This window comes from Labeo rohita, chromosome 3 (assembly GCF_022985175.1).
Source record: "Labeo rohita strain BAU-BD-2019 chromosome 3, IGBB_LRoh.1.0, whole genome shotgun sequence".
In the NCBI taxonomy this organism is placed as follows: Eukaryota; Metazoa; Chordata; class Actinopteri; order Cypriniformes; family Cyprinidae; genus Labeo; species Labeo rohita.
Window position 1 is genome coordinate 37,767,433 of NC_066871.1, and position 23,402 is coordinate 37,790,834.

Here is a 23,402-nt window from a genome sequence, read left to right on the forward strand (position 1 = left end):
AGTTAACTATAATAACTCAGGTTATTCGTTGTTTTAATATTTACAATTATTTATTATACTGTTATTTGGATACACAAATGTTGCTTCTCATTTGAGTGTCCAATGGCAATATTTGGTCAGTCTTGCCTCCCTGACTGCTCTGGAGCGGTAATATCTAGCTGTGCTCCAGTATTGTTGTGTGCTAGCAGCAACCAGTAAAATGCGAACAATGCTGTGGTCTGGACTGGATTATGGGGCTGTGGAAGAGGCTCTGCTCTAAGTCCTGTTTTGGGAAGGCCATCTCCTGGCCCACAGCAGAGTCCTTAGATGTGGAGCTAGCGTGGGGTTACTGCCTGTGCTCCCGGAGCCCGTTCCCAACCACAGGAATGCAGCGGGAGATGTGGAAGTGGTTAGGATGGCGTTCTGAGGAAGCTCGCAGGGTTTGTGTGCCGGGTGGAATCGCACACTTCAGGTTAGATGCTGTTCGAGTTCGTCTGGCCTCGCTTTTTCACTGTCACTCACAGAAAATTAGCAAAACTGCCCTGACAAGCTGCGTGCCACGTTCAACATACCCACCAGGCGCAGATGTGAGACTATTTACAGTGTCTAAACACTGGTGGAAAACCTCCCATTTAGATTGAAGAATGACATCAGGCTGGACTCGACCCACCAATGAGCTCATTATTTGCTGTTTGTTTGTTTGGCCCTTGTCCTGGTGCATCGCACACTCTTGGCAATAACTCTGCGTGTTTAATTAGATTTCAGTCATTAACTCTGCCAGTGGACATGTGACATCATCATCTCCCAGAGTACGAGACCTGGTCCTGAATTAATAGTTTTTACAGGAAAACATTTCCATGACACACTTTCTGATTTTTTTTTCTGTCACTTTATTCTAGTATAACTTAAATTGTGTTTTCATCAACAGGAAGAGGTGCTGTAGAATATGTGCCTGTTTTTAGGGATGGGTCAGCATCATTTCGTTTCTCTGAGAAGTCGCATTACATTATAAGATCATGTACATATCAGGGTCTAAAAATGAACTTTTCCATTAAGGGGCAATTTTAACCTTTCTAAGTGCAATTTTTATAATAAACCTATTAGATGTATCAGTCTTGTCTTTTATGTCAAATACTCTAATTATTTAGACAATTAATTAAATCAATTAGAATCATATAAGCTGTTACAAATAAAATGTTATCAACAACAGCCATCTTTACACAGCAAAGGTGGAACAGAAGCTGCATCTGATATAACATTTATGTTTATTTACACAATCTGTTTAATCCTGCTTAAATGTGGCATACATGTACTGCAAAATTGCTGAAATTGCAAAATGATATAAATAAAGAAATTAAATTGAAAATAAATAAATATTATTAAATATTATATATATATATATATATATATTTATAAATAAATATATATATATATATATATATATGTATGTATGTATATATACACAGACACTATCGCTCAAAAGTTTGGGATCAGTAAGACTTGTAATGTTTTTTTAAAGAAGTCTCTTATGCTCATCAAGGCTGAATTTATTTGATAAAAATAACAGAACAAAACAGTAATATTGCAAAATATTATTGCAATATAAAATAATGGTTTTATTTTAATATACTTTAAAATATAATTTATCATCAGCTGTTACTCCAATCTTAAGTGTCACATGATCCTTTAGAAATCATTCTAATATGCTGATTTATTATTAGAATGATCAATGTTGTGATGCCAAATATTTTTGGGAACGTGTGATTCCTTTTTCAGGATTCTTTGATGAATAACAAGTTAAAAAGAACAGCAGTTATTCAAAATATAAATCTTTTCTAACAGTGTGAATCATGGCCGCATAAATACTACATAAATGCATCTATGTTCGCACAAATCATTCGTGATCCAGCTTCATCTACAGCAGAAGTGAGTATAATGGTTTATTGTGAATCTCTGCAATCCCCTTTCCTAATAACGTGCTAGTTGGCATGTTTCACGGCTAAACGCGCTAAATGCGGCTAAAGTAAACAATCTCCACAGAGAGAAGAGAGGGGCAGGGCGAGCAGAGCTCATTAACTTTTAAAGGAACAATCCTTCAGAATGGGATGATTTTTGCAGAGCTCATTTTGACAAGGTAAAAAGGAATTTTTAACCAAAGTATATTATAGACTTTTTATTAAGACCCTAAAGAATCATATCAACTTGAAAATGGGTATCCGATGACCCCTTTAAAAACCATTAAAAATCTTACTGATCCCACACTTTGCAGTAGTGTATATATATTGACAAAAATAATTATTGTTGATTGTTTCCCTTAATACTGTAGCCCAGGAATGATCATCAGTGTCAATTAACAGAGCACGGTAACGACACACTATATTCTGGTTTGCTACACAGACAAAACAAGCTGCTGTGCTGATGAGCCTTTATGCTTATATTGCTCACACATCTTCACATGAAACAAATTAGAAATGCAGATTTCACCAAAATTAAACTTGAGATGGCAGCGGAGCTTGCATTTCCTGTCTTCCCCTATTCACATGCGTAAGAATGGAAGTCAATGAATTTTTAAAAAGTAGTGTGTAATGTAAACTATAGGCTTAAGAGGTAGTTTGAAGCATTTAATATAAAGCATGCCTCATGTTTAGGACTTAGATTGCATTCTTTTTCTCACATCAACTCCCTCTGTGTCCTTTGTAGTTTTTCAGACGCATTTGCAACATCAAAATTATCCATATTAACAATGTTGTGTCATCCTAGGGGGGGAACTTAGACGTTGCAAAATTCTGCATGTGCAAAAAGTTATTTTTTGTGCAGATGTGTACAAAATTACCATACTATAGTAATTGTATATTATATAATTATTGATGATGAATTAATTATTTTAAAGCATCGTCATTGATCTTACAGGTTGCTACAGTATTTTATTCCGTTGCATCACAATTTAACCATATGATTTTTAGTAACAAATCAAGTAACCAAGTAATAAAAAAAAAAAAAAATCACACTTTATTTTAAGTTCTCGCTATTAACAAACCATTAACTATGGCTTTTGCCTCAATACACTCCTAATTTGCTGCTTATTATAAGGTAGTTGTTAAATTCTGCTTTATACATGTAAGTGCCAATAAACAGCCAATATGTTAATAATAGGCATGCTAGTAAGTAACTAGTTAATAGTGAGAATTGTTCCCTATACTAAAGTGTTAGCAAAAAAAAAAAAAAAAACACTAAAATGGGACAACTATTAAGTGAAAGAAATCAGGTCTGGCTGTCATTGGCACATGTGTAATTTAAAACCGTTCCAGGACGTTTTGCATGTCTTGTTCCGTATAGCACAACGCTTCCTTTCATCTGCTGAATTGTGATTTTTTTTTTCTCCGACGTTGCTTTAAAGTGTCAAGATGAAACGAGTGCCGTTATCTGACGTACGCGTTAGTGCGGCAGAGACACGGCTTAGGATGAATAAATTAGCCCCGCATGAGCAATGAACAACACAGATGCCCATTTGTGTCAATAGGCAACCGCATTTACACTGCAGTCCTCATCGAGCTAATTAAACAGTCATTGGGCTAACGAGCACCCAGGATTCCAGGTCTGCTACCTACCTGCCGTTCAGGGTCTTTTGGCTGCTTTAAAGTCAGCGCAGAACTTCAAACGGCCAGCCAGCACACACATCAAGAGAGCACCGCCTGATAGCGGAGATCAGAGGATGAGCGGAGAAATTTAAACGAGATGAAACCACATAAAGTGCTGGCTGCTCATCGCATTATATGCAGGCTGGCATGTTGGACACACTTTCATGTGCATATGTGTTACAGAGAGGCTGTGAAAATGTATGTAATATTTAGCATGGCTTGCATCATTTTTGCGAGTGCATTTTATTAATAAAGTATTTAGGCTTTTGTCGTTTTTGCATTCCCTTTTGATATGCTCACGTGAGTTTAAAGATGTATGCGTGCAGACGCAAGCAGCTGGTGTGCTGTTTGTTTGTCTGAGCCCCCTTCCCATCAAAAGAACCACCCCCTTTCCAATGCAAATGAGAATTGGTGCATTGTTTAACTTTCTGTTGCTATGGCAATACCATAGTGAGCTACCACACTTGGAAAAAAACACACCGTTAGCTTTTTTTTGATCAGCGTGTCTGTCTGATCATCAGAGGAAATGCATATACATGACAAACTGTTGTGCTCTGAATGCTCAAACTGGCCTTGGTTTTATTTTGACGAAGGCGATACAAGAACTTCTTGGAGCTGAATGCCTCTGAAAAACCTTTCTTGTCCCTTCCTGCTGCTTTGTTTTAACCCATACTGTCTTTTTTTTTTTTTATAATTCCCAGTCAAACTCAGGATTATGTCCATTCATACTTGGATTTGCATGGAGAAGTGCTTGTTTGCTTTGCGTCCAGCACATATTTCGCAAGACAACAGCGTCACCTAAGCAGCCCCATTCAGTTCCCACCACTGCAAATGACAGTACAATATGTTTGTCTTAAATGCGACATGATTGTCAGTGTAAACTCACATGAGGGGAGTGCCACAGGGATATGTGCTTGGCCCAGCTATGTTGTCCCACGTCTGCAGCTGCGGATCTCTTTGAGCCTCGGCTGCAGCTCAGTCCGGCTCTGGTGGGGGAGGAAGGGAAGGGGGCACTTCCCTGGGGATTCAGAGGCCAACATCAAACGGACTAATCACTGCAGTCCCGCTGGATCAGACGGAGGATAAGAATAGGCAAGAAAATAAACCAGCTGGCCCTAAACTCTGTTCCTCGTTTTGAAGACGATAGTGTTGCATTCCCTAGATGAAGCGCAGATTAAACTCATCATTTGAATTTGGACAAATCTCCTCTCCTACCAAAACATGATTTTGCTGAGCTCTGACAGACATAGAAGAGACTAATTTGGATTTGTATGTGGATATGTATTTTTGTCATTCTGAGTTGATGCTCCAAGCCAGGGAGAGTCAGGGAGTTAGGGTGTGTTTGCAGTGGCATACTACTCTTACTATTTTTGCATTATGCATAGTACAGTATATGAACTTTCTTTTGCATATCTGGATGGCCTGTTACATTTCTCTAAATGTGCTGTAATACATGTAGAGCACACTGCATGCACATTGCACACCAGATGTGCCAAATGAACGAAATCAACCAATTTTTTTTAACCAAACGATATTGGGTTAAAAATACAGATATCATTACTATTTAATGAGTGCAATGTAGTGAAGCTCATGCAATCTGACACCGGATTCAGATCAGTGTACTTGCAGCCAGCAGTGCAACTTGGTGACCTCCATTGATTTAATTCTTGTCAGTATGAATGCTTCATTACACTTGAATATACTGCATTTCTGTAAAAAGCAGTTCAAGCAACCAAGACCTCCCATTTAGGTTTAAGACTTTTTGATGTGGAAAGATGGTCCAGTCAAGAACATTTAATTAAAGTCCAGGAAGTTAAAGTTAAAGAAAATTAAAGTCCGCAGGGATATTTTAAGCCACATTATCCTATGTGTGGTTTGGAGATTTGTGATGAATGACACTCATTATTTTAGCTGTTGTAGAATACTGCAAACATCAATTGTCTGATTACAGTGGCATGCAAAAGTTTGGGAACCCCTTGCTGAAATCTGTGAAAATGTGAATAGTTTTAACAAAATAAGACAGATAATAGAAAATGCATGTTTTTTTATTTAGTACTGTCCTGAGTAAGATATTTCACGTAAAAGATCTTTACATATAGTCCACAATACAAAAAAAATAGCTGAAATTATTAAAATAACCCCCTTCAAAAGTTCTTAATACTGTGTGTGGTTACCTGGATGAATTACGACTGGTTTTTTTTTGTTTTGTGATGGTTGTTCATGAGTCCCTTGTTTGTTCTGAACAGTTGAACTGAGCACTGCTCTTCAGAAAAGAGTTTGGAGAAATGGTTTTCCAGCATCTTTTGCATATTTGAACTCTTTCCGGCAGTGACTATACGATTTTGAGTTCCATCTTTTCACAGGACAAATGAGGGACCCAAACACAAGGGGGTGAAAACTTTTGAACAGGATGAAGATGTCCAAATTTTTCTTATTTTGTTGAAATATTATTATTTTATTTTTTCCGTTTAGTACTGCTCTTCGGAAGCAACAGAAGATACTTGTATGTTTCCCGGAAGACAAATTAAGTACGATTTACCTTGATCTTTAAATTCAAAAAGTTTTCACCCCCTGGCTCTTAATGCATCGTGTTTCCTTCTGGAGCATCAGTGAATGTTTGAACCTTTTTTAATAGTTGTGTTTGAGTCCTTCAATTGTCCTCAGTGTGAAAAGATGGATCTCAAAGTCGTAGATCATCCACACACAGTATTAAGAACCAAGGGTTCCCAAACTTTTGAAGGGGGGTATTTCAATAATTTCAGCTTTTTTTTGTTGTTGGGTGGACTATATGTAAAAAGCTTTTATGTAAAATATCTTACTCAGGACAGTACTAAATAAAAAATATGCATTTTGTATGATCTCTCTGTTAAAATTATTCACATTTTTTACAGATTCTGCAAGGGGTTCCCAAACTTTCACATGCCACTATGGCAACATGCTTTAATGCATACACTGAATATTGTCATAATTCAGTTAAAGACAGTTGCTGTAGATATATTATTAGCTATTGGAACTGTTAAGATCTCTTAATATGAAGTTGTTGTTTTAATCTTCAGAACAGGAATATGCGGGTGTTTCTTTAACTGTGAATTAAATCTTTGAAATTCAGTGCTTTAATATTTTTTGTTAACTTTTTAAGTGCAATCCATATTCTTTTTATTTATATTAGTGTTTAAAACAATTCTGATTTAAGAGTGAAATAAACACAAACCATTTTGGTGTTCATTGCGTGAAAAATATTTGCATACATTTGTATTATAATGTCTCACTTGTAGTGCTATTTTTATCGTAAACAACAAATTTTCCTTTTATGAAGAGATAATATTTTTATTTTCTATCATTTTACTTATTTATTTATTCATTTATTCACATTTATATTTATATTTATATTTATATTTATGTTATTTATATATATTTTTTTGTTTTAGGATACATGCAGTGCTACTGTAGCTATGAATTTAGCTTAAGCAAGGCAAAGACATCTGCCATTTTGTTCCAGAAATGTCTACAATGTCATTTCCAATACAGAATGTGATTAGATATATTACTTTATATCACAGGAGGTATGGTGAAATGTTGACATAATTCTTCTTTGCTAGTGGACAAACTATATAAACTATTGAGAGTTTATTTTCTAAAAGTCGCGAAGTGGGTCAAACATGCCCATAGTTGAAGAAACATGCGTGACCCTTCATCTCAGCATAAAGATGAGTCAGTTCTTGAGTGCTGCCTGATTGAAAGTCTGCAGTATTGCTCTTGGCGGTAAACAGCTCACATGTGTTGCTGTGTAAACGCTTTCATTTTTAAACTCTTGATCGTGGATAGGTGATTGAAATCTGATCTCAGCTTTGATCTGCTAAGTTGATTCAAATGCAAGCTTGTGCAACTCAGCAAACACCACAAACACGCTGAATTTCAGAGAAGTTACAGGCACATGACGTTCAGCTGCATATGTGGCAAGAACACACTTTTATTCCCATCATCTGTTTTTACTTTTTTGCAATTATGTGCATTTTTTTCCTTCCTTCATTTTAACTTTGCATTGTTTATGAGTTATGGTCTGCATACATGTGTGTCTAACACATGCCTGATGTTCTGGAGCATTACTATAAATTAATGAATCCAAAGTGTCCAAAAACACATTGAGAAAAGGCCTTTCGGCGAGGGATTCGTTCGCTGTTGCTAGGAGAGAAGCGGGAGGTGCACGCTGTTGCATAGGAATGGAGAAAACAGCCCGCTGGTTCATGCATCTGAAAGCATTTAAATCGAACACAGTCACACTTTCCACAGAGCATTACATGCATACCATCAGCCCCTGCTTCCTGCAGACACCTGCTCTTCCTGTAGGGGGCGCCATACAGACACACTCATCATCCGGGATGGCAGGAATAACCTTTCAGTGCTAAGCTGAGAACTACGAACAAATTCCTCGTGTTTGGAATTTCCTCTGGAAGTTTTAAAGGGATGCAGATGTTGTTTTCTTGTATCATACGCAAACCACATCATTGAATAATCGCCCCACACTTAAAGCAGGAGGTTTATGATGTGTGTCATTGAATGTGTCTTTTGCACTGGGAATGACATTAATTAAGAGGCGTCCCTGAATGTAATCCCACCCAAGAGTCGCACACTTCACTGATTCAGCAGCACACGCTCCTGGTGGTCCACACCGTCACAACAATCAACGCTGATGAGCAACTCTGTGTTTTTTTATTTGCATTGAATAAGCAATTGCGTGTCTATTTGGGTCAATCCCAAATTTTAAAGAAAAGGAAGAAAAAAATAAAAACTTTTAATAGTTTAATAGTCAGAGTTCACAAACAGTTGCCAGATATTTTTTCACCATGTCAAAGCTTGTCAAGCAAACATTTTTGACAGCATGCAGTCAAGACTGTCGAAAGAAGAAAAATGCGTATCGCTGGCACACCGAGCTGCATGTTGATTTCATGATCCTGTACTTGGAGGCTATCTGGCGGCATTTGGAGTGGAATCCTAGCTTACTTCTTACTGAATTTCAATCAGTAGTATGCAGCATTTTAATAACCTCGTCATGTATTTCATAAAGAAAGTGCCATCCTGTTATCATCTATAATCAGTTTTGCATTTTTAATATATATTTGTGCAAAAATGTTTCATCTTTTGTCACAAAGTGTTAAACAAGGTGTTAAAAATCATGTCTGTAATTTCCCTAGTTTCATCTCTCACTGTCCACCTTATTTTGCAACCCAAAAGTAAGTATTTTCTTTTATGTGCAAGATTTCAAATTCATTAGCCGCTATAGACCAATTACAGGTTTGTAAACATTCAGGATGTGTGCGCATCATGGTTGCAGAAAACCTGGGAGAGATAGCCTTTACGGCTAGAGAATTACATGGATAAAGTACAAAATAGTTAGATTTAAAAAGATTATGGATTATGTTGATTAGATGTCATTTGCAAAATGTTCTCCGCATATTACAAGATCTAGTCACCCAGCGATGAGCACTGTTATTCAACGATGACATTGATGTTAGATAGTGGGAAGTCTTACAGAACTGAACCAGGGATGAATTTTTGTGGGCGGAGCCTATCTCGTGGCAGAAAATGACTTTTCAAGTGGCAGTCTATGGAGCCATGGAATAAAAAAAAATAAAAAAAGGTACATTTGATTTTATATTTCAAAATTCTGACTTTATTCTCGCAATTCACTGACTATATTTCACAATTCTAATAAGAAAAAACAACTCCTCGTTCTCTCTTTTTCCCTCGGCTCTTTTTTCCCCTCAGAATTGACTCACAATTTTTGAGTTAAATTGAGTTATAAAGTCTGAATTAGGAGATATAAACTTGCATTTGCAAGAAAAAAGTCAGAATTGTGAGGTAAAATAAATCTTGTGTAAAAAAAGGTTAATAGTAATAGGTTTAAATATTTCATGCTGTAACTGTAGGGCTAATACAATATGTCCCCTATGAACAGCATATGTGAATATTATATAGACCTACTGTTTAAATCAAATTTATGCTTTAAAAGTAGAGTAATCATAGCAGTTTTCATCCATAGTATGTCTGCATTTAGCTTCAAATGGCGTCTTTGATGACAGTATTATTTGCGTTCCAATTTTAACATTAAAAGGCACAAAAATATTTTTTTTCTCTTATTCCATGGATTTTACCATTTACCTCCACTTGTGACCAGTGTTTTTCTGCAACCAGTATGTGCACGCAAGTGACATAACTGTGGCGTTTACTCTAAATTGGTCTATAGGTAAACAGCTAAAATAATATGAAAGTGCAGTAAACTATTTGCGCTACAAACCAGTGTGTGTTTATGATTATGACAATAAATTAAAATAAAGTGACAACAAATACAAGTTTGCAATATAAAGCAGCATTTATGGACTGTTTTGTACAGTACATGACATTAACTGGAAGTAAATGTCACAGGAAGTCTTGCACATTCAAGTAACAAATGGCCCGCTCAATTCTTTGGATTGGACAATAATTTACCCAGCGTAGTATAATCTGTAGTATACTGCACATTTTGGGGCTATTATATATGCATATGCAGAAAATTTGCATTGCCTGCCTAGTACGCATACTGTATTCTGCAGCTGTAGTATGCGTAGTATGTTATTCAGAACATAGTCTGAAACTGAATGAGGAATGATATGTTTGTCATTGAACTTCCCACTCTACTAGAGATTGCATTACATTGGCTATAAAATGGGTATAAAATTGGGTATAAAATAGCAAGCAAGAAGTCATATCTCAATCAATAATTGGCCATCCCTTTGAACCGCTGGGTGTTAAGACTGCATGCTCATGCAGCGATTGCTGTTATTTTTGAACGGTGCGTATTTGCATGTCAGTCGTGCACGAGGCTGTTTCTGTGAGTTTCTGGCTCTCTGGGGACAGAGGAATGAGGCACTCCTCTTTTGAGGGCGCTGAAATTTTCAGCTTTGCATTTTCTCTCTGGCTTTAATGTGTTGCCTCTTTTTGGGCCCCAGCTTTGATCTGGTGCGGGATGTGTTATCATTCCGTCATGATGAGCTCATGGAGTGGACGGCCTTTGGCTTCACACTGGTGTGGAGAGGTGTAATCCACCTGGAATCCATATGTCTCTCCTAGTGTGTTTATAGCGCACGTCCAGAGAGACTGAGTGCTGGCCAAGTGTGAGTCTAATATGAAGATGCTGCGTATATAATCTGGAGTTTGTACAGCTCTTTAGCCTGATGGTTTCACTCAAATGCTTCGTGACATAGAACATTTATGATATATTACATGAAAAAAAAAATCCAGTAAAAATTAAGCAGTTAATATCTCTCTCTCTCTTTCTGTCAGAATTATAGTTATATTAATGATAGACTTCAATTTGAGATCTAGTAGACTAGCAGACAATTATCAACTAGAATCAATTAATGTAACACTGGATAAACTGGATATTTTTTTACAAACTATTTTGTTCTGTTGTGGAATATTTATTAGAGATGTAATCATTTTTGGAATATTGTTTATGAGCAATTAAAGGACATTGAGGAAATTGGCTATTGACTATTAGGGATCATGGTAGTTATGTTTGAAGCTGTGCTTTCTGAAATGTGTGGTTCTGTGTTTCATTAAATTCTTTAAGAAAATAATTTAGGATTGGTTCCAAATTATGATATCAATTCTTATCATTGTTCACTAGGCTTATTATGAATTTTTAATTAGGCCATGTTAGTTTCCTAAATTTTAGGATCTCTTCTTGTGTCTTAACTTGTGAGTGCTAAGAAGGATAAGTTAGTGTCCTTGATTAAAAATTTAGTAGCACAAAATGGGATTTAGAAAGTCTGATTCATTTCCACATTTTTTTTTTTTCTTTTTCATGAATCAAAAATGGAAGTCCCCACATGGCATTTTACTTTACATAATATTTAGACATTTTAAATATAAGAGGTTTATAAGAATATTGCAGTGAATGTGTATTAGTTTAATTTATTTAAATGTAGGGCTGGGCGATATGGCAAAAAATTTAAATCTGATTTGTGTTTTTTTTTTTTTTTTTTCAAAACGTCTGACCGATTCTTGATTTTTAACTAATTTACTTGAAAAAGTAACTACAACATAATTCAAGTAACTTTCTTTATTAACCCCCTAGTTAAAGAAGATAATATTCCAATATAATTAGGTTATACAGGAATTCCGGGAGATGTGTGTGTCGCATTCTTTAACGTTCCCCCTGGAAACAACAATGTCGTGGCGGCAAACCCCCTCACGGAAGCAGAAAGCTGTCGTGTTTACAACTGTGACAACGAACACTTATCAGGATCAACTAAATGCTGGATTTTCAAAAGTATGTGAAAAATTCACGGCATAGAATCTTTAAAATATGTCCCAGAGTTTTACACACTGGTCTGTTATTGTGGCGACATTTCCACGACCCTAAACATGATGCAGCACAAAATGAAACATGATTGGTTGCTGTACTTGTCAGTCATATGGCCTCTTTGGCGGGCCTTGGCCATTCAAAGCGGCCAAAGTTTCCAGACCTTCTGCCATTAGTCTGAAGGTCTGGCTACATAAGACTAACATCATGTCAAAGTGAAACAAATCACAAATCACTACAACTACATCTTGTACAGGCTTGTCTTACACATATTATATGTTAAGAAATAATAGGAGGAAAATGCTTTTAAAAAAATCTCACTGAAGGTATAACACCAGTAGACTATTATTAATTATAAATGTTCTGTAAAAACAATGAACAGCATCTTTTAGCCTGTCATCTTGATGCAAACTTGAAATATCATATATACAGTAGTAGTTCTTCATAGGTTTTTTATTCGATTATGCTGCTTTTCCATTGTTTTTCTGTGTAAACACGAACGCGTTGACTGTTGCACTCACGTCTCTTGCAGCATCTTGGCATTCTTAAAACGTGGCGCTCAAGTTAAAAAAAAAAAAAAAGTACTCTCATCTTCTTGCATGTTTTTCCTATTCCACTGCCCGTGTAGCCTCTTTATCAACACAAAAGCGCATTCTGTGTGAATAGCGCCTAGTGATATGAGCGCGTTACGTAAGTGGTTAATCATGTGCGCCTTTAATTGCAAAAAAAAAAAAAAAAAACTGCCCTATTTAAATGTATTACCTCTGGGGCAAAAACAGTCAAAAGTAATCTAAAGTCATTTCAGAGCAAATATGTGAATTCATATTAAATGGCTTGTTTTTTGTCTTTTCTTTTTTTAACATGTCTTCCCCAACACTCATGGGTTATTATTACACTTGTTGTCACTATTACTTGCTGTAGGGTAAATTGTTTTTTTGGGTTTTTTTTGGTATAGTTAGGCAAAAGTGTGTTTGTTGTGGCTTCCATCACAGGTCAGGTGCCATGAAGGTCACAAGCCCAGGTTCTTTGCGGCCGTGGTTGCCAGAGACTCAGGCGTCGGACGGGTTGAACGCAGCCTGGATGAAAATGAATGGGTGCATTTGTGTGGGCATAGCATCTGAATTAGCAGCATCTCCAGTCTTATTTACAGTACAAGCTCCCCATCGAAGCGTCCTGCTCTCCACATTGGAGGCGTCCTGTGGTTAAGGAGGTTTGGAAAATTGACCCTCCTGTCTGACTTGTGGCTAGGCGGAAGCACTGTCGCCCTTTCCTTAAGTCCCTTCCTTCTGCTTTTCCCCCAAAAAATCCCCTTAAAGAGTGCAGGATGAGAAGGATTTCCTCTGGTTTGACGGCACATCTTTAATTTGAGTCTGCTCGTCTTCCACTCTTCTCCGAGCACAAACCCCAGCCAAAGCCGACGGCCTCTGCGGAGCTGGCATTCCCCTTTCCCTGCCGCGTTGCTTTATTTGTCCTTCCTCGTTCTGCCTTCTCATCTCACCCCTCTCTGTGACGGATGGTGACGGACTGTCTGCTCCTCTCCGCTTCCACACCCTTGGTCAGCCTTTGTAGTGTTCTCACAGCAATGCACCTACATAGAAACCATAAGATGAACCTTTGCCTTTTTGAAACTTGATGATGCTCACTTATAGATCTGAAAAAAAAAAAAAAAATAGGTACTGGTCATTTTCTGCCAGGACATTAGTTTACAGACATTTTCTTCTAACCCTAAGACTAAATACAGTGATTAATTAAAAAATGGGTAAACCCCCTATGAAAAAATCAGTACAGAAGGCATATTAACCTTTTCTTAGAGTGTAGTTCTGTCTAGTATACTGGTTCTTACACAGCCCTGTCAGCCCTAGTGGACTGTACCTTCATCTGTTCTCAAAACAAGGCAGTATTCACTGTTACACATGTTGTTTACTACAGAATACACTATTTTTGTTTGGGTTTGGCGAGTGGTTCTCAGATGGTTTTGCTTCAGGATACAACTTTTCATACCAAATGTTGACACAATGAAGTACTGGACCAAAAGTATATACTATACAAAAAGCAACTTAAAATCAAACATTAAAAGGTACTCGTAATATCAGTATTACTCTTTGTAACACTATTAACATAACAGGTTCAATTCAAAGTTTAATATAAGTTCATAAGCAAAAACCGAAACAAGCATATATACGAGACATACAGATATATAAAAACATACACAAATGGTAGCTTGCCTACCATTTTAAATAGCAGTTACAGTTCAGGTCAAAAGTTTACATACACCTTGCAGAATCTGCAAAATGTTAATTATTTTACCAAAACAAGAGGGATTATACAAAATGCATGTTATTTTTTATTTATCACTGGTCTGAATAAGATATTTCCCATAAAAAACATTTACACATTTAGTCCACAAGAGAAAATAATAGTTCAATTTATAAAAATGACCCTGTTCAAAAGTTTACATACACTTGATTCTTAAAGTAGAAGTCCACTTTCAAAACAAAGATTCACATATAATGTACTCACCCCCTTGTCATCCAAGATGTTCATGTCTTTCTTTCTTCAGTCGTAAAGAAATTATGTTTTTTGAGGAAAGCATTTCAGCATTTTTCTTCATATAATGGACTGATATGGTACCCCGATTTTGAACTTCCAAAATGCAGTTTAAATGTGGCTTCAAACGATCCCAAATGCGGTTGTAAATGATCCCAGCCAAGGAAGACGGGTCTTATCTAGCGAAACGATTGGTTATTTTCATTTAAAAAAATACAATTTAAATACTTCTTATTCTCAAACGCTCATCTTGCCTTGCTCTCATTGAACTCTGTGTATTCTGGCTCAAGACAGTTAGGGTATGTCAAAAAACTCCAATCGTATTTTCAAAAATCATTTCAAAGTCATCCTACATCCCTGCAGAAGTACCGACCCAGTCTTTGCAAAGTAAACATGCAAAGAAGATCAAACACCTAACCAAAAAGGTAAAACAGCAATATAGGGCGATTTTGAAGTTGAGGAAGAACTTGAGATGGGAGCTTTTCGACGTACCCTAACTGTCATAAACGGAAAAAACAGTCCAGGCAGAGTAAGACAAGATGAGCGTTTGACATTAAAAAGTATATAAATTGTGTTATTTTTATAAAAATTACAGATCGTTACGCTAAATAAGACCCTTCTTTCTCGGCTGGGGTTGTTTACAACCACATTTGGGATCGTTTAAAGCCGCATCTAAACTGTATTTTGGAAGTTCGAAATCGGGGCACCATACCAGTCCATTATATGGAGAAAAATGCTGAAATGTTTTCCTCAAAAAACATAATTTCTTTACGACTGAAGAAATAAAGACATTAACATCTTGGATGACAAGGGGGTGAGTACATTATATGTGAATCTTTGTTTTGGAAGTGGACTTCTCCGTTAATACTGTGTTGTTACCTAAATGATCCACAGCGTTTTTTTTTTTTTTTTGTGATAGTTGTTTGTGAGTTCCATGTTTGTCCTGAACAGTTAAACTGCCTGCTGCTCTTCAGAAAAATCATTCAGGTCCCTCAAATTCTTTGGTTTTTCAGCTTTTTTGTGTGTGTATTTGAACCCAGCAATGACTTTGATGATTTTGAGATTCACCTTTTCACTCTGAGAACAACTGAGGGACTCATATGCAACTACTACAGAAGGCTCAAATGCTCACTGATGCTCCAGAAGGGAAAATGATGCATTAAGAACCAGGGGTGTAAACTTTTGAACAGACTGAAGATGTGTACATTTTTCTTATTTTGCCTAAATATCATATTTTTTTCATTTAGTACTGCCCTTCAGAAGCTACAAAAGATACTTGTTTCCCAGAAGACAAAATAAGTGAATTTTACCCTGATCTTCAAATTTAGTTTTCACCCCCTGACTCTTAATGCATTGTGTTTCCTTCTGAAGCATCAGTAAACATTTGAACCTTTTGTAATAGTTGCATATGAGTCCCTCATTGTGAAAAGACATTGTTGGAAGAGTTCAAATATACAAAAATGCTGAAAAACCAAAGAATTTGTGGGACCTGAAGAATTTTTCTGAAGAACAGCAGGCAGTTTAATAGTATTAAGAATCAAGCCTATGTAAATTTTTGAATGGGGTATTTTTTTTTATAAATTCAACTATTATTTCCTCTTGTGGACTATATGTAAATGTCTTTTATGTTAAATATCTTATTCAGGTCAGTACTAAATAAAAAATAACATGCATTTTGTATGATCCCTCTTATTTTGGTAAAATAATTCAAATTTTGCAGATTCTGCAAGGTGTATGTTAACTTTCGACCTCAACTGTATGTTGACAACTAACTACATTTTAAGCAGCTTGTGTTGTTATGAAAATATGTTTGTGTATTGAAAAACTTGGGTAAGATAACTTAACATTAGACCAGCCTTCTGTCTGTGCTGTTCCATCTTGATTTACTTGCTCGCTTTCGTCACTTTCGCTTTAATTATTGCGCACTGACTCATTCGTTGAACTGAACAATCAGAGTCCTCACTCTCACTGACAGCACCAACGTCGATTCAACATGCTGAATTGGAAAAACTGCCACTGACATGAGCCCGATGAAGATCGACCGGCGGCTTGATGTGTCCCAGCTTTTAAAAGCGTGACATATATGGCACAAGGCACTGAAAAACCAGATGCAAGACAACAGCTATCCATTTTCCAAACCACTTGTTTCTCTGTAGGGTCCCAGTGCTGCTAGATTCTATCCTGGCATCTTGGGCTGCTGGTGGGACGAACACGCTAGACAGATGGACAGTATTTGAGAACCACTGGTTGAAAATTCTTAATGATAATGTCTCATTATCTGTCAGCTGGAAATTTACCTCACTGAAGATCTCTTAGCCACCATTAAGCCCCTATGATTTCAATCTCTGTGTCAGTTTTTTCCTTAAGCGGTCATGGACCACCTGATGGTTATTGCACCCAAAAATGGTGAATGTGCTTATGTAAACTATAGCAGTGCACCTCCTTGTCTTCATTTTTGCTTCTATGACAATTCTTTTACGATATTAACACAAACAAAATAGTTAAATGTCAATAGTCGACACTTTGTCTATATTGCTAACAAATTGAATGTACAACAACATCATAAATCTCAATTTTATCCATCAGGAATTGCTTGGAAGATGAATAGAGGTCTCTTTGACAGGTGGTTAGAAGGGAGGGGTTGAAAAATAAGAGGGCTTGATGACATCAACCAAACAATTAAGTTGTTTCAGAGGCAAAGCAAGATGGTTTATGGTTTTGGAATAGTGTTCACCGATTAAGTCCTCACAATAAAGCCCAGAGCGCATATAAGGAAAGTTAAAAGGAGCAGTTTTGGTTTCATGTTTAGTGTGCCTAAACACTTGTGATTGCTGTTATTGTAACATGAATAGGATCTTTTGGTATTCTTCACCATAAGGACAGACATACAGAAATGAACCACTAACTAAAACCTTTAACTCGCTAACTAACTAATCCTCTCTTTCTCGCATTGAGCTGCTCCTTCTTTTCTCTGGAACATCTCAAAATGTTCAGAGAGAGCTATTTTTGTGGCTTCGCCTTTTTCTTGTTTCTTTCTTGTTTAGACGCCTGTTTTTCTTTTTCTTTCTTTCTTTCAGTGTTTTTTTGTCTGCTGGTTGCTCCACATCAGAGATGAGCAGAAGGCTCTTTTGTGTGTGCTCTGCCCTGAAGGCATTCATGTTGCAAGACAGATTAATAATTACAGACTACACAACAGTCAGGGAGAAACAATTTCTAGATCTTTTGATGTCAAACATGAGAGAGACCAAAATTACACAGAAAAGAGGCCATAGAAAAAGAAAAAAGGTCCCCAACTTTTTTTTTCTTTTTGCGTTTGTTTTGTTTTTAATTTCCTCTTATTGTTATGCTGCTTTGTATGTGTACACTAAACAAGACGATAACTAAAGAAGGATGTCCTTCTCTTGAACTGATGTTCATATATATATATATATATATATATATATACGTACATACATACATATACATACATATAATATTTTGTGTAAAAGCAAATACTATTATTGAAATTGTATGTTTTCCATGTTGTTATTTTAAATCATGATTACCAAAATATGTTTTAAGAAAAACAATTCCCCGCGTTAAATGTCTTGCGTCTCATATCATTGCATGTCACATATTTTAATTCATGTTTCTTCTTTATTTTTGTTCAGTCAGTGGCTTTTTAGATGCACTGGTTAACTTGTTTGATGAAGTACTAATATGTAGTTTCACGGGCCCTGGTGGATTGTTCTCTCAATGAAAAGTAATTACCACAGTAATTACACTCGTTTGAGGGAGGGCGAGATGTGCCACACACACATACGCGCATGCACGGATATAGACAGTGAAAGCAGGTTGACAAGCTCTTTGTAGCAGTCTGGCTTGCATCTGACAGCTCTTTTGGCGGTTGTGTCTCAGCGTTGTTGTCAGACATGAGTCTGAGACGCTGTTTGTTTTGCGTCAACACACATTTGTGCACTGCGATGGGCGCTGAAGTTTTCTGTGTGAACATAAAACGTTTCCCCAATCAGCTGATAAAAGATAAGTATAAAGCATAACATGCTGCTTTTATGTGACGTGTTTTCCGTCTCAGTTATGTTAGAGTGCATGAAACTAAGCTGAGTGAGGAGAACTTTCACTCTGTGTTCTGACTCCTAAGAATAATGCAAGCACTTGTATATACACAGGTTGACCCAATTTGTGTGTTTTTTATGTTGTAGGGAAAAAGAGGAACAGCTGGTTCGTCTTCGGGACAGTCAGAGACTTCAGGCCCAGCAGGCTGAGAGCGCGCTGGAGAACTTTAAAAAGCAGGTGGAGCTCAGCTCAGAGAAGACCTACGCTGACATGAAGCAACAGGTGAGTCAAGGGCACCTACAGTTTACCCTGTGTCTCAAGGTTTATGAAACTGACACTCTGTCAAGCTCACGGAAGCTGTCATAGCATTGGTCTCAGCCTGAGACTGCTCACTGACCCTCTGACACATATTCTGACTGAAATCCAAATCTGGTGTTTTTTGGCCGCTATGCAGCTTTTGAAGTCATGTTTACAAGTTTCCAAGTTGCTAGAATGAGCACTTCTGTGGAAGAACTAATCCCTGGATTTGAGTCAGTGGCATTGGTCCCAATTTATATTAAGTGTCTTTAACTACTATGTACTTACATTAAGAATAATAGATTGTTGGTAACACTTTAGTATAGGGGACAATTCTCCCTATTAACTAGTTACTTATTAGCATGCCTATTGTTAACATATTGGCTGTTTATTAGTACTTATAAAGCACCTATTCTGCATGACCATATTCTACATCATTAATCCTACAGCTACCTTACTATTAATAAGCAGCAAATCATGAGTTTCTTGAGACAGAAGTCATAGTTACTGGTTTGTTAATAGCGAGAACTGGACCTTAAAATAAAGTGTGACCTATTTTTTTGTACAATGTATTGTGTTCATGTTGTATTGCAAATCACTTTCCCTGCTATTGAGATGGGATGCAAGTAAGTTAAACAACAGGTTTTATAGTCTGGTTAAGTTTAAGAGAGAGCTGAGATTTAGGGGTAGTGTTGACAGTGTAACTATAGATGTAACTAAAGAAATTAATTTCATAAGTAATTAGATGAAGTAATTTTTAAGTACAGTGTAAAAACATGTATGTACACAATAAGTGCATTGTATCAAATGACTAATGTAAATTTAAGTACATAGTAGTTAAAGACACTTAATATAAAATGGTATATTTTGAAAAATATTTGGTAGTGATGCACCAGAATTTCATCAACCAAAAATATATAATGTTGCATGGCTGTTCTCCATATCTCATTAGTTAGAATAAAAAGTCTAGAGAGGTGCATTTCACTAAATGTATGCAAATATTACATATTCATAATATTTTACATAACTTGTTAGTCTTTATTATGTACTATATTTTTCAATAAACCTTTCATGAAAGCAAGTTTTTATTGGTGTTATATTGGTTGTAGAATGAAATAGAAACCTAACGATATAATAAAAAATATATAAAAATGACCTTATGTACAATGTAAGTGTATATATACAGCACAGTTTTAATTTGAGTATTGATAATAAAAATAAATGTGATTTTTTTTTTTTTGTTTTTTTAAGATAAATTAAAACTTTAATTTCAGTTTTGTGTAAACAATTCTGAGACATTTTAACTGAGTTTTAACTGAGACATATAGTTGTAACCAAACAAGATATCTGGGTAGCTATGTATTGAGTCTAACGGTCTATTTGCATGTCCCTCTGGGTTATATCCAATAGTTTGGAATTTCCATAATTACCATAGTTTCCAAGTAGCAAAAACTTATTTTCTTTGGACACTCAAAGTGTTTTCTCCTATGCTGTGACATAAAACTTAAAAACTTTCAACAGAGGTGAATATAGAGGTGAATCATTGTATTAAAATATTGTGTTATAACAAGTAGTATTGTAAGGTTTTTGCTGTGATCAACTACTAAATGGTTCCTTCTGTCATTTTGAGCAGTGCTTTAAAAATGAATAATTTGTCTAAGGAACAACTCAGACTAGTCTCCCTAAGTGGGCATTTTCATTCATCCATCAAATTTACTGCTCATAGATGCCACTTAAGAAATTCAGTCACACAGTCTCTTTCTGTCTAAATGTGCGTTTTGACCAGAACAAACTGCAGTGGGGCAGCCGAGTTTAAGCTGAAAATGTGAGACATTCCTTCACTGATATCTCTGTATAATTGAGTTCAGGATGTATTTGATCTGTGGATTCTTCCAGAGAGTCCAGACAGCAAGCGATCAGTACTGCAGACTGGATCATAAACCATATCCCCTCGTTCAGTCTCACAGGATGTCACTGCATTCCCCCATATGGGCAGCGAGCATCTCTCAGACGACCCTAATAGTTAGCGCATGTGCTCCAATACAAGGTGCGTTGATCTCCCGTCTCATTCCCTGACCTCTCACATAAAAACCATTGCGTTAGCTTCATTAGCCTCCTCAGCTGTCTTAAAAAGCTTTTACACTTTGAATCTGTTTCTCTGAGACAGCAGCCAGTGACTTGGTATTAGATGAGGAAACAGATCTCATTGTTAGTCATCAGGAATAGTTACTCATCCTGACATGTATGCTGTATGACTGTTTGTACATTCACCATTTCCATCATAACAATTCCAGCCCCCCCAAACAGCGGTCTTCGGCCTGCTCCACCATAGCATCAACACAATGCACATGGCTGCAGCCACACATCACATCCTGCGCACAGATGCTGGAGCGGGCCGCTGCGGCGCCACCCGGGTTCACTGCCACAGCTGTGTCCAATGTGTGCCGAACCAAACATTCAGGCTATTGTTACCTAGCTGTTAAAAGCCTCTTATTTAGATTTTTATAGCCTCCAGATAACGAAATTCATCATTCAAATCATCATTCGAAACTAAATGATCCAATCAAAAGTGATTTGGTTTACTTACTTAATAAATATTACTAGTATTGTTGTGAATGATTCATGAGTGCACATTTTCTATAAGGAAACCATGTTAAAATAAATAAATAAAAATGAATAATAATCATAATCAACGATCCAATCAACTCATGGGCTGTGTTTTCCAATCGTAGGTCGCAAAGCCATTGATGTTAATTGTTTTTAAAGTCTGTTTAGATTTAAGATGCTTTTGGAAAACACAGCCCTGATGGATAACATCAGATCTGCTTTATAGATGATTATTTATGTACTTTAAAGATTAAGCAACTAGTCCTGTTGTTAATATGTAAAGATTTAGTACTGTAACAGTTATAAAATGTGTATATCTTCTGAAAGTTATCATCACAGTTCTGGTACTGCTTTGCATATGGCAACATGTAAAAGTTCCATCCTAAAACAAACCACAGGCGTTCTTAGCACGTGTGAAATGGAGGCTGCATCAATCTGCTTTGCTTCAAAAAGACCTGTCATCAGTACTGTTATGAAACTAATGCAGAAAAACAGAAGAGAAACTCGTCTCATGCCATTCCACTAAACGCTAGCTAGAGGATAGCCTTGGACTGGACCAGTGAACACAAGACAAACAAGCTTAGTATACACACTATGCATACTAAATGCTCAAACAAAAAGCTGAAGAAATTTTCTGTGCTGTGGCGTAACCAGATAAAAGAACAAAAAATTTGCCAATAGTCTGCCAAACAGAGATTTCAGAGTTGTTGTGTTGGTCTGGTCGTGATTCTCTCTATTGTTCATCATACATGTGCAGATTAAGTGAATTGCATAATATAGTTTATTGTCTACAGTTTGACAGCAGACTTCTGTTGACAATCAAACATCACCAAAGCTAATGCTGTTGTTTTGTTTCTTCATCTGAGTGTCAGACAATGGAATGCCTTGATATTGGAAGTCAGAGATATATAAGTAGGAACCAACCCAGGGTCACTGGAAATATGTGCGTATGATGACAATTTTGCAGAATGATTTTATGTTGCTTCTTGCAAATTTTCTGACACTTTCAAAGTGAAACGTCTAGTCGGAGCTAAAAGCAAGTTGTTTTATCTGCAACTTATTGTGAATCTGGTAACATTCACATTAAATTGTACGTATCATGGCAGTTTGTAAATTAAATGTCTAAAAAGTCTCAAAAATGTCTGAATAGGTAATGCTATGCCGCATTTGAAAATGAAGTACCCCCTACGCTAAATAATAAACAAAAGCAATCATAAACAAAAGCAAACATGAGATAAAACGCATTTGCTGAAACAAACAATGTCATTTTAGCTTGCTTCTACAAGTTTTTGCTTTTTTTTTTTTTTATCATAACTCCTATCCGAGTGCTGGGTAACACTTTAGTATAGGGACCCAATTCTCACTATTAACTAGCTGCTTATTAGCATGCCTACTATTAACATATCGGCTGTTTATTAGTACTTATAAAGCACATATTCTGCATGACATTATTTTACATATTCCCCATATATACTGATTGGCTTCATCACCCTGTCTCCTCTCCACCAACAAGCTGGTTTAAAGATGTTGGTGTTTTACTGCCACTAGTGTTGATCTCAACTGGAAACCATAGTGTATTATACACATTTTTGGAGTTTTGCAGAAATATAGCCTAGGTTGGTAGAAATACCCTACATCCTGTACTGGATGGGGCACAGTTTTCTTTTCTGTGTTATTCTGTGTGTTATTGTATGATCTGTAATGACATTCTCTCCCACAGGAAGCTTTAAACAGGCTTGCATTAAGTCATGTTGGCACAGTGTGGGTAGAGTTCTTCTGGAGCATTGCACTGGGCAGACTGCGAGTGTGTGTGTATGTGTACTAATGGTCATGTAGTTGTGGGCGAGCGTTAGGGGATGCTAAAGCTCTCGCTGGACTCAGAACTGCTGCCCACATCCTGCTCATGTTCTTTCTGATTCACCTTTCTCTTTCCACCC

The 23,402-nt window shown here is 36.7% G+C and overlaps 1 protein-coding gene across 3 annotated transcripts in view; it reads left to right on the plus strand.

The window, feature by feature from the left end:
• cep112 (centrosomal protein 112) overlaps positions 1 to 23,402 on the plus strand; it is a 186,593-nt gene that overhangs the window by 53,737 nt on the left and 109,454 nt on the right. For all 3 annotated transcript variants that reach the window (XM_051106590.1, XM_051106591.1, XM_051106592.1), the window contains exon 18: positions 18,708 to 18,843. In XM_051106590.1, the coding sequence (XP_050962547.1) occupies positions 18,708 to 18,843 (136 nt within the window). The remainder of the gene's footprint in view (positions 1 to 18,707; positions 18,844 to 23,402) is intronic.